Source organism: Ictalurus furcatus, chromosome 5 (genome assembly GCF_023375685.1).
Source record: "Ictalurus furcatus strain D&B chromosome 5, Billie_1.0, whole genome shotgun sequence".
In the NCBI taxonomy this organism is placed as follows: domain Eukaryota; kingdom Metazoa; phylum Chordata; class Actinopteri; order Siluriformes; family Ictaluridae; genus Ictalurus; species Ictalurus furcatus.
Window position 1 is genome coordinate 147,312 of NC_071259.1, and position 12,500 is coordinate 159,811.

General features: G+C 42.8%; 2 protein-coding genes across 3 annotated transcripts in view; both read left to right on the forward strand.

The window, feature by feature from the left end:
• mlec (malectin) overlaps nt 1-2,280 on the forward strand; it is a 5,804-nt gene extending 3,524 nt beyond the window's left edge. For both annotated transcript variants that reach the window (XM_053623983.1, XM_053623984.1), the window contains exons 5-6: nt 956-1,013; nt 2,015-2,280. In XM_053623983.1, coding sequence (XP_053479958.1) covers nt 956-1,013; nt 2,015-2,259 — 303 coding nt within the window. In that variant the 3' untranslated portion in view covers nt 2,260-2,280. The remainder of the gene's footprint in view (nt 1-955; nt 1,014-2,014) is intronic.
• Nucleotides 2,281-7,781: 5,501 nt separating this feature from the next.
• unc119.1 (unc-119 homolog 1) overlaps nt 7,782-12,500 on the forward strand; it is a 6,030-nt gene continuing 1,311 nt past the window's right edge. Inside the window, exons 1-5 of the mRNA XM_053623989.1 lie at nt 7,782-8,285; nt 8,796-8,909; nt 9,134-9,242; nt 9,663-9,835; nt 9,925-12,500. The exon at nt 9,925-12,500 is cut by the window's right edge and continues 1,311 nt beyond it. Coding sequence (XP_053479964.1) covers nt 8,063-8,285; nt 8,796-8,909; nt 9,134-9,242; nt 9,663-9,835; nt 9,925-10,037 — 732 coding nt within the window. The 5' untranslated portion in view covers nt 7,782-8,062 and the 3' untranslated portion in view covers nt 10,038-12,500. The remainder of the gene's footprint in view (nt 8,286-8,795; nt 8,910-9,133; nt 9,243-9,662; nt 9,836-9,924) is intronic.

Genomic DNA, 12,500 nt, shown 5'->3' on the forward strand with positions numbered 1-12,500 from the left:
GACCTGTCCCTGTTTCTCTGTAGGAACTGCCAGCTGTACGTTCCGTTGAAAGCTGCTGACTCCATTCAGCCGTTGCTGGAAAGTCTCGACAACATTAAAAAATAGTTAACAAATAACTTTCTCCAACTTAATGAAGACAGAACCGATTGTTTTTGCCCCCCTGAGATCGAGAGACGGTCTCATTAATGAGCTCCGTAAGCATTTCCCCTCGATTTCCTCCCAGGTTAGGAACCTCGGCATCGTCCTGGACTCAGAATTATGCTTAACCAAGCAAATAACTTCAGTCGTTAAGAAAAGTTTTATCGATTACGGATTATTTCTAAACTTAAAACATTTTTGTCTTTCTGAGATTTGGAGAAGGTTATTCGTGCTTTTATCACATGGCGGATAGATTACTGTAATTCATTGTACTCGGGTCTTCCTCAGTCGTCTCTGGCTCGTCTCCAGAAGGTTCAGAATGCAGCTGCAAGGCTGTTGACAAGGGCAAAGAAATTTGATCATGTCACCCCAATTTTGGCATCGCTCCATCGGCTCCCGGTCCGTTTCAGGATTCGGTTTAAGATTCTGGTGCTTGTCTTTAAAACTCTTAATGATCAAGCTCCTTCTTATCTCAAAGATCTTCTCACACCACATTCATCGAACAGACTTCTAAGATCTTCTGATAGGTTTCTTCTGTACGTCCCTCAATTCTGTTTAAAAACTAAGGGGGATAAAGGTTTTTCAGTCTCCGCCCCTCGTTTATGGAATCAGTTACCACTGGACATCCGCCTCGCACCCTCAATTATCGTTTTTAAAAAGAGGCTGAAAGCGTCTCTCTTCTCCCAGACGCTTTAATCTAATCTTACTATTGTCTGTTGTCTGTCTCTATTTGGTTTTATTCTGTTTCCTATTTAACTTTTCTTACTCCGTTCAGAGTGTGTGTTCTTGTCCTCATGTCTCTCTCTCTCACACGCAGGGTTACTACGATAATCCGAAGGTGTGTGCGCTGTACGTGATGAAAGGGAAACCTGAAGGTGAGGAAATGCAATGCAAATGATTTGGCTTACCCCATACCGTTACCTTGGCTCCATTCAGATAAAATACGTAGCATTTATGCTGATATGTTTTATAAAATTAAGCCCCCGGTCTTGTAAACGACGTATCCAAGATGGCCGCCGAAAGGCGTGACTGGGGATCAATAAGGATGTTTGAAACTCATCATTCCCTTTGATGATTTAAACCACCGCGCGAGATCACGTGATGCATTTACAGCGTTCATTCGTTCATCCTTAGTAACGGCCTGGTCAGGGTCACGGGGTTTAAATTAAGCTGCGTATATTTTGTCCGGATTGAGGATGGAAGTTCAGTCTACCATTGAGGGACGGTCAGTTTGAAGGTTCTGGAAAGGGACCTCATACCTCACTGAGTAGGCACTATATCAGGGATTGGTCGTTAACTGTGTGAGGGAACGTAAGCCTTCAGGAGAGAGTTGAGGTAGGGGGCGCTGTTCCAGACAAGGTCTTGTAGGTGAGCATCAAGACCTTGAATTTGACGCGTGCGGCTACAGGAAGCCAGTGGAGGGAGATGAAGAGGGGTGTGACATGGGTTCTCGGCGTGCTGTTGCGTTCGGAATCATCTGAAGGGGTTTGATGGAGCTGCTGGGAGGCCCGAGAGTAGTGCGGTGCAGTAGTCCAGTTCTGAGATAATAAGAACTCGTATCTGTGTGGCCGAGTGAGATGAGGTCTGATTTTCTAGATGTTATACAGAATCGCAAAAATTAACGCAAAATCAAGGAAATGTCGCCCGACGTCATCATGACATGCATTCAGCCGAAGCCCTCTTCGACTCGTGTGCGTTGAACAGTAGTACAGCTAAACGGTCTCGTTTACCAACAAACATCACTGCGAAAGAGCGCGCACAACTATTTCCTGCGATTGCGACTTGAGTCGTTTTCGGCAAAAAAAAAAGCACAAAAACTCCACAAGTTGCATCCTCACGTCCCTGCTTTAACACCCTGATTTTGTTCTCCTGTCAGACGTGCCGAAGCTGCAGCCTCACCCCGGCCTGGAGAAGCATGAGGAAGACGTAGACGAGGAAGAGGACCCTGAGGGCGGAGATGAGACGGTGAAGAAGATCACGTCCCAGTCTCCGAAAAACCAGGTCCGGTCCGGGCCCAGAACGCCGAACCCGTATGCGGCCGATAACAGCAGCCTGATGTTCCCCATCCTAGTGGCCTTCGGAGTGTTCATCCCTACACTGTTCTGCCTCTGCCGCCTGTGAGAGAGAGAGAGAGAGAGAGAGAGAGAGATATGGGGGTGGGGGTGGGGGCTGGGGTTGGGGGGGGAGGGGTGGACTGATTCATCTGGTCCAACCGGAAGTGACGGGGCGGGACTGTGTCTCATACTGCTTTGTGATTGGAGGAGAAAGACGAGGCGGTGAGATTTCGGTTTAGAGGAGCAGTTCAGCGCGGCGTTCTCTTTCACCCCAGACATGTTCGCTTTCACGTGAGGTTCTCTGCTTTAGTTTTGCACTGGAGCTACAATGCTAAGAAGTAATGTCGGCTTACAGCCACCGGTTTAGCGTGGTGCGCTCGACGTGCGCTCGACGTGCGCTCGACGTGCGTGTGACGTCTCCTCGAACCTTAAACAACCTGAACGCGAAAGGAATTTTCTATTATTAGAAAAATAATCATTTACACATGCAGATTTAGTGCACAGTGCTAATCTGGTAGCTATAGGCTTCCATTGCTTGTTAGCTGCATTACCCTCCAGTGCAAAAGTATTGGCGCTCCAGCGTATTACTCGTCAGCTATGCAATCGTCAAAACGGCGGGAAATGTGCAGCATCAAGTGTTGTTTTTTTTTTTTTCATGACAGAGCTGTAAACTTTACACACTTTTACACACACACACACACACCTTCACACGACTCTCCCTTTAGCCCACGTTTTAATCCTTTATTGTTTATTTGATCCGGTTTCCTTCGTTTTAAAGCGTATATAAATGTAGCAGCAGAATCCCTGATGTGATGTTCCCTAATAGAAATGTAGTGCACTACGTAGTGTACAGAAACTAAACCCGGTGTAGTGTGTAGGGATGGGTATCGTTAAGGTCTCACCGATACTGCTTATCCATCCGGTACTTTAACGGTATCCTTAGCGGTACTTTGTGTCGTGGTGTTTTTTTTATGAAAAAAGAAGAAACAAATTGAGAACAGAATTAACATTGCTTTATTTTTTGAAATGTAAAATCAATTTTTTTTTAAATAATTTTAAGAACAAGTAGAAAATATGTTGAACGCGTCTTGTCGTCTCACCCAGATGAAATCATCATCATTTCAACGTAAGGTAAGCAAACCAATTAGGGTTTACATTTATTAAATTTTTTACTTACATTTCTACATTTATTTTAAATGGCGTGAACAATGTTGATTCAACATGACTTTAATGAGCAAAAAGATGTCGGATCGGTCAGTGCGTTTACACGGACAACAATAATCCGATATTAACCCGATTAAGACGATACTCTGATTAAGAAACTAGCATGTAAACAGCAATTTTTAATTACCTTAATATGATTAAGATCATACTGGAATTAAGCTCTAATCGAATTAAGACGTGTGGAGTACTCCTGTTTTAGTCGCATTATGGACGTGTATTACAGACATGTACACACCTTAATCACACTATTAACATCGTGTGAGAGTTTTCACTGCATTTTGCGACAGGACACGATCACACACGGCAGTTCACAACATTTTACGGCAAACAAGAGAGCACGGCTGCGTCCCAAACCGCATACTTGCCTACTATAGGCCTGTAGTGGGGAAAAATACATGCATCTCGGCTACTATATAGACGGTAAGTATGCGGTTTGGGACGCAGCCCACGGCTTCAAGCAGTCGTCTATTTGCACGTACACCACGACAAATAATTAACTGCACTTAAAGCGTCCGTAAAAAATTATGAATAAAAACACCCGAAACTGTATACGGTCCCATAACGAAGACCAACTGTATGTTGATGCGTGAAATTCTGGATGGACGTCGGATGGCGTGGCGCGGTGACGTAATGACGCAGGCTGTTCATCTAATTATGTTCTAAAACATGTAAATGAAAGGACATGAAAGGAGTATTCTAAAAGCGACTCATGTAAACACCTTAATCACATTATTATCTTACTCAGAGTAAGGTCAATAATTAGATTACTGCCGTCCATGTAAACGTAGTCTCTGTTCTATAACACGTAAAACAGGAACATGAAAGGAGTATTCTAAAAGCGACTCATGTAAACACCTTAATCAGAATATTGTCTTATTCAGAATAAGGTCAATAATTAGATTACTGCTGTCCATGTAAACGTCGTCAGTGTGGGAGATGAGCATTGTGTCGATGCCGCGAGAGACCTCGGTTATGTGATGATTGATTATACACCATTGTTATTTGGGAAGGTTGCTAGCGTACATACCTGACGTAGATGGGGCAACCAGAGACGAGCTAGCTAGGCAGGCGAACACTCTGCGTCTCTCTGCGTATTAAGCGGGAGTTTTGGTGTTGCGTGTGATAGACAGCCTGCGCGGACGAGAGATCTCACTTCTGGATTGCGAATAACGAAAATGCAGACGAATGTCTTAATGTTATCCTGAATTATAAATGGTTGGTGAGATAAAACGTGCAAGATAAGGTTTATTTAGCAATAATAAATAGGAAATATATTTTCTTAATTTCTCCAGTACCGTAAGCAGAACCGATCATGTCATAGCGTATCGATATCGGGTTTCGGTCCCCATCCCTAGCAGTGTGAACGTGTAGGTGAACTCCATCTTATATCTAGAGCACCTGTGTAGGGAATTGAGAACTGCATCCAAATTGAACTGTATTGGACGTGTAGTGCACTACGTAGGGTGTAGCGTATTTACACTTAAAGCCTATGTAGTGTAATTATACATATATAGTGCACTAGATATAGGTATAGAGGGCAAATTATTATGCAGTGCCCTGTGCAGTGCACTATATTCACCATGCCTATTTAAATGAACTACATAGGGGTATGTAAGAGATTATAATCCCTTGTTAGTGCAATACTTGTCCAGTGAGGAGCTATTTGGGATTTAGCCCCCTATTCCTCAATATTAGTAAACAACCTAATGGTTTTGGATCAGTTTGGATTCAGCGCACTATTCACTACATAGTGCACTATAGGTCCAAGCACGCACACACACACACACGCACACACGCACACCAACCCGCTGGTGAAGTTACAGGCTCCGCCCCTCATGTTTGTTTCGTTTACATTGTGTGTTTCTGTCGCCGCCCTGGTGGTCGAACGTCGCTGCACCGTCCATCGTATTAAAGAAACGGTTCCGATAAAATGCTAATGCTGCTAACCGTGTAACTGAAAGTCAATAGCCACCAGTTAGCGTTTTGCATACGGAGTTGTTCTAATTGGTGGCTGCCTGCTACCAATAATTGCCGGGTGCTTTAACATGTTTTTCTCCATCCGTTTCCTGCGGTTGTTTTGTTGTTGGTTTTTTTACTCTTGATTGTACGACGTCTGCTTCTTTCCCTTTGCTTGTTTATTTTAACATCAGAAAGGAATCACGTGAAGCACCTTTTATCATTTCAGAAGCGATAATCAGCACCAAAGTGAACTTGTTGTACTGTGTGTGTGTGTGTGTGTGTGTGTGTGTGTGTGGTACAGAGTCACACTGATTAGCGTGTGCCATACGGTTAATGAATAATATTGTGCTTGTCGTTGTTACGTTTGCTGTAGCTCATGTTTTTATTGCTTTTATTATTTTGCTCTTTAATTGTTGAGGCGAGACCTCACTGCTGTCGGGTACAGGGAGGAGGGGCTGTGTGCGGACTGCAGGCTGGTGGGCGTGGCTAGGGCGGGGTATGTGGGTGTGGATTTAACCATATATCAACTCACTGGTTGAGTAATCATAATTTAAAAGGTAGCTTTCGTGAAAATTAAATTGAGAATGCTGACAACATCCTGCTTCCTACTTAAACATTTACATATATGGACTCAGGCACGCACATGTTTCCATATATGGATTCAGGCACGTCCGTTTCCATATATGGACTCAGGTACGCCCATATTTCCATATATGGACTTGGACACGCCCATCTTACTATGTATGGGCTTGGGCACAGCACACTTCCATGTATAGACCCAGGCACACCCACTATTCCATCTATGGACTCGGACACACCCTCATTTCCATGTAAAGCTCAGGCATGCCTTCATTTCTATGTATGGATTCAGACAAACCCATATTTACACACACTGAGACTCAGACATGCCCACGTTTCCAAATATGGATTCAGACACTCCTGGGTTTCCACATATGGGCTCACATGCCCACATTTTCATATGTGGAAGTGGACACACCCGCATTTCCATATATGGACTGGGACACGCCCTCTCAGGCCTGTTATAAAGGCGCTGCCTGGCGGTGAAACAGAGGCTCGTTACAGGATCGGGGTTTTTCTTTTCTGTATATTTTATAATTTAATGATTTGATTGAGGGTTTTTTTTTGGTTGTGTTTTTAGTCGTAGTCGCTTTTTTCTCCTCAGGATTTCTGATTTGATTTTGATTCTACTTTGATGGTTTTTATTGGTGAATTTTTTTGCACTGCCTGCTGTTATTTTAAAAGCTTTTCCTCCTTGCTTGTCATCTGTTGCCATTTTGATTCGATGCCTTTTGTTTTTCGATGCCTTGAAATTTAATTTTTAATTTAGATTTTTTAAAATACATTCTTCAGTGGTTTACCATCTTGTGAGTCATGATCTGTTTCTTTTGCACGGCTCTTTAACATTTCTTCACTTGCCAAACACAGCCATCGACACGGCCAAAGACGCTGCTGCCTTCACGCTGATGTTAGCTGACTAGCCGGTTAGCTGATTAGCTGTGTGTGTGTTTGTGTGTGTGTGTGTGTGTGTGTGTGTGTGTAGCGAGGTAAAATGTTGAGTGTGTGTTGGACTAACGCTCCTCGGTTGGACCCCCGTCGCTCTCTCGGCCTCCTGAACACAGGACACTCTGCGGGCTTTTAGGGAAACGAAACGCGCACGAACTGCAGACTGTGCTGTTTCTTTTTAATAAATGTGCTATTTTATCTACAACGGCTCCGAGTTAGTCATTTTATACATAATAATGACACAAAAATGTCACTTGTTATTTAATTACATATTTAAGATCAAATAATATGCAACAATGTTATTAAGTCTGTTATAATTTATAAACGTAACCCCTAGAACCTAAATTTATAAACATAAACTTAACCCCACAGCCCCTAAGTTTATAAACATAAACTTAACCTAGCCCCTAAGTTTATAAACATAACCCCTGGCCCCAAAGTTGATAAACTCAACACCTGGTCTTTAATTCTATAAAAGTAGCCCGTAAATTTATCAACTTTATCAACAATCATAACCTTAATTTATATTTGTGATCTGTAGTCATAGACACCTAGTGCACTATTGTAAATAACATCATTATTAGTATTGTATAGCAAATTCCCGGAACTGTTAGAGGGCTGACTCCCAAATGCATTTCAAATGGACACCTAGGGCACTACATAGGGTGTGTAAACCATTATTGTATTCCCTATATATTGCACTTGTATAAGGAAGACGAAGTAATTTGGGGTTTGTCCCAGATTTGTGGTCAAACGAGATGCATGAGGAAGTAAACGTACAGTGGTATCCATGGCAACGTTGGAACGTGAACGGCCAATCAGGAGGCGTATGTTCTTCTCCATAGTGACGCGGAACGCCATCTTAAGTTTCAGCGGGGGGTCTCCGGGATGCATTTTGTTTTTACCACCCGTATTCCCGCCGTAAGTCCCGCCTTCCTTCGCAAGGGATTGGATAGTGGCCCCAAATATTTCTGCTCTCCGATTGGCCAATAGTTCATAAGCGTAAAATATCAGCTAATGATAGAGCAGGAGGGCGGGGTTTGTCAGAATACGGTTGGGGACAGAAAAATCTTCGAGTTTTTTTTAGTAGCAACGTAGCTAGCTAGCTGGCTGTAGAGAAAGCACAAAACCGAGGGTGGGAAAAAAAACCAAACATCAGAACCATGAGCAGCCAGAGCTCCCGAAACGAGACGACAGCTGCGGTGAACGGTCCCGACCCGGCCGCGGCGAGCTCCAGAGAGCGGAAACACGGCGGCGGGGTGGTGAAGAGGCTGAAATCTCGGCGGAGCGCGGCGGAGCGGCGGCCCGTGACCGAGGACGAGCTGCGGGCTTCAGGCAGAGCCATCACCCCGGAGGAAGTGCTCGCGCTCCGGACTGTCACGCGCGGTAAACACTTTAACATCATTTCTCTTTTATATGCTTAAAAAAAATAATAAAATTCAACAGGTACACGAGTTTAAAAACACCACACTTATACAAATATTACCTTTGGGTTTATCTGGAAATTCATCAGGCAGTTTGTAGTATTTTGGTTCTTTCTTTATTTGTTTAGTTGTTATTATTATTATTATTGTTGTTGTTGTTGTTGTTGTTTTAATGGTCTTTATTTGAAGCCTGGCTTAAATTATAAGTATTGTATAGTCTTTAATTTATAAATGCAGTCCTTTTAATCGCTCCAGACTAACCACTGATAATAATAATAATCATTAAAATCATTATTAATGACAATTAAATATTGAACTGAGATTAATTTAAAAATAAGACGTATATTAATATGAAATAAAATAATAATGTAGTATTTATTATATGAATGATTAATTGACTATGGCATTGTTTTAGTTTTACAGTCTGTACAGTGTTTATTAAAGTTGTGTGTGTTTTTTTTGTCCTGTTCAGACTACCTCTGCAAACCCGAGGACAACGTCTACAGCATCGACTTCACGCGCTTTAAGATCCGAGACCTGGAGACGGGCACCGTGCTGTTCGAGATCGCCAAACCTCCACACTGCGGTCCGCTCACTCTCTCTTACGTTATTCGTGTGTTCGGAGTGTACGCCTCGCGTCGGTCGCGGTCACACACACATTTATATTCGTCTTTTATCTCAGTACAGTGAGTTTTAGTGCGCTGATTTACGTGAAACAGTGAACAAGTTCATCTGGATCGTGAGATACTGTTTCTCTCACGTTTTTTTTGTTTGTTTTGCTTAAACCTTTCCTCTTTTTCCCTCTCTCAGATGTTGATGATGAAGATGAAGAAAGTGTCGATGTAGACACGAGCACCGGCCGATTCGTTCGCTATCAGTTCACACCGGCGTTTCTTAAACTTCGCACGGTTGGAGCCACGTAAGTTCAGAAAAACTCTTTTTCCTGTTGGTTCTGTCCCTATCTCTTCATTTCTGCTCATTTCCTCGTTTCTGTTCATTTCCTGTTCCTTCCTGTGTGTAAAATGGCCTGTGTCTGTCTCTCAGGTGATGAGTGAGTGATTATGATCTCAGTTGTAGAGATTGTATCTGCTGTTTACATGTCAGTGTTTATGAGTGAGTACCGTTTATAGGACTCGGGAGGAAACTGTTAATCATACATCACCACAGTGTGTGTAATGGGTGGAAGAGAGGAAGCGTTTGCGATACGCAGACAACACTAACGTTTCCCAAACCTGTCATGGCTCTGATGCTGAATTATTTATTTATTTTCACAGTTACTTTTTTTTTCTTTCATTAAAGCGTCGTTAATAACACTTGTTCCTGTTCTCTGTCGCTGAAGCGTGGAGTTTACCGTAGGAGATCGGCCCGTGAATAATTTCCGGATGATCGAGCGTCATTATTTTCAGGAGCGTCTGCTGAAGAACTTTGATTTTGACTTTGGCTTCTGCATACCGAACAGCCGCAACACGTGCGAGCACATCTACGAGTTCCCCCAGCTCCCGGACGAGCTCAGTGAGTAATCACGGTTCAGAAGCGTTGTCATGGTTACAGTGTGTAGAGAAGCGTACAGCGTTTAAGCGTTGGTGTGTTCCTGTGTTCAGTCCGTCAGATGGTGGATCACCCGTACGAGACTCGCTCAGACAGCTTCTACTTCGTGGACAACAAACTGATCATGCACAACAAAGCAGACTACGCTTACAACGGGGGCCAATGATGCTGCTGAGCCACGACCAGGTCACGCTCGGGGGGTGTGTGAGTGTGTGTGAGTGTGTGTGTGAGTGTGTGTGAGTGTGTGAGTGAGTGATTTCGTCATTCCATTCCTTCACCACAGCCATCGTCACACCTCATGGACTTCTGCTGAAGAAAGGATCTCTTTCCTCCGTCGTTATTCTGAGTATAAAACTCCTTCCTTTCCATCAGCTCGTATTTTTCCAGAAGTTTCGTTCCATCTGTTGATTATAAACATGAAAGTGTACCAAAAAAACCCTCTACAACGTACCAGACAGATACAGAGAAGTTATAATACACTACATACAGACGGAGTTCTGACTTCAGCCCGGAGGTGTTGATTCATTTTCTCTAACAGCAGCTTTGTACTTTTCTCATCTTCAGTTTACGCTGTTTTTCCGTTCCTTTTATAAAAAGAGCGGCAGGCGAGAGAACAGGAATTTGTTTCACTGACATCCCATGGCATTAAATTGAACTAAAAACAGATAAATAGAATCTGGTGTTCTTTAATGAATATAAATTGCGCATTTCTCACAAATCGTTAAATGCTAAAGATAAACGTTAACGTTTACGCTCGAGAACGTGATTCCAGTCTGTAACCACTGTCATGCGTCATAAACCCTGGTTTACGGTTACGATTTGTTTACTTGGTGGTGATTAAAGTGGCGGTGTGTAATGTTCAGCGCCCTCTGTTGTGTGTGAGGTGAATTACAGTTGTAATAAAAACACTGAAGTGTCGCTTTTCTTTATCCACCTACTTTCCTCTGTTCAGACTCCGTATGTCAAGCGAATTGCCTTTTAAGGGAAAAAGGGGTGGGGCTGATCGGATCTGGTTCATCTGGAGGCGGGGCTTGTTAAAGCGAAAATTAACCAAAATACAATTCTGCATCTCTGGAATTATGTGTTTATTTCAAATTGAGAAATGTTTACGTTTTAAAATATACACACAAAAAAAGTAAATAAAATCATTTATTTTTCTATTATTTTGAAAAAGAGTTCAAAACTAATTCAGAAATAAAGTGAAAATGGCGCCATCTTGTGTTCAAACTAGAAATTATTAATTAATTGCATAATGTTCTTTAAGATTATAAATGAAGAAATTAAAATGCTGTACTCTTTGGACACATTTTGAAAGAGTCATAAATAATGGCACCCCAAGAGTGTCTCTTAGATGTTTAATGAAGAACGTATGAAGTGTGTGTGTGTTATAACTGCTCTGTATTGGTCTGGTTTCTTACATGGTGATGAGGAGAAAATGAATAATAATCAAATCCGAGGTGTGATTTGTGTAATTAGCGTCGCTCCAGGATGCAGAGTCAGGATGATGATGATGATCCTGAAATCAGTCAGAGAGAAAAAATCAGCTGGAACGTCATTAACACTGTGTGTTAGGAGTGTGTTACTGTCTAAATGACGGGTGTTCAGATGGATATACGACCCCCTGAGTGGTGTGTGTGAGAGAGAGAGAGAGAGAGAGCGAGCTCCGTGTGTGTGTGAGAGAGAGAGAGAGAGAGCGAGCTCCGTGTGTGTGTGAGAGAGAGAGAGAGAGAGCGAGCTCCGTGTGTGTGTGAGAGAGAGAGAGAGAGAGAGAGAGAGCTCCGTGTGTGTGTGTGAGAGAGAGAGAGAGAGAGAGAGAGAGCGAGCTCCGTGTGTGTGTGAGAGAGAGAGAGAGAGAGCGAGCTCCGTGTGTGTGTGAGAGAGAGAGAGAGAGAGAGAGAGAGCTCCGTGTGTGTGTGTGAGAGAGAGAGAGAGAGAGAGAGAGAGAGCGAGCTCCGTGTGTGTGTGTGTGTGTGTGTGTGTGTGTGTGTGAGACAGAGAGAGAGAGAGAGAGAGAGAGAGAGCTCCATGTGTGTGTGATGTGTCTGAGTGTCCTCACCATCACACGCACCTGTCTCCGTCGTTCAGCAGTTCTTTAGTTCGTGTCATAGCAGGATGTTATTCTTCTGAAACACAGAAAAACGTCCAGAATATCGCACAATTTGCTCTTTTTTCTTTCACCAGGAACTCGCTGATGATCATCACAGACGATTTATTACAATATTGTACAGTCGGGATATTATTATTGAGGACACGAGCTTCATGTACGGTTAAAATACTGAGCAGATGAACACGAAGACTTTTTAACAAATCTAATCATGAGGCGGTTTTGTAAACGGAGATAAACGTCACAGGATTATCGTAATGGGAAAATTCATTATTGACGCTAATTGTGATTATAAAATTCTCAGATCAGATCTTGGCTCCGCCCACTGTTTTGTGATTGGCTCACGATCTGTAGTTTGTTTCCCAAACAGAGCGATATTTTATTTAGTTTTGTTTTTTTGGGAAATGGATTATTATCTCATTAAAGACAAATAAAACAAAAATAAAATCTTTTCTTATTCCAGTCGCTCGAGATGCGAATGCGTGCCCGTCATTTATTCAGTTCCCGAGTTTATTAAATTCTACT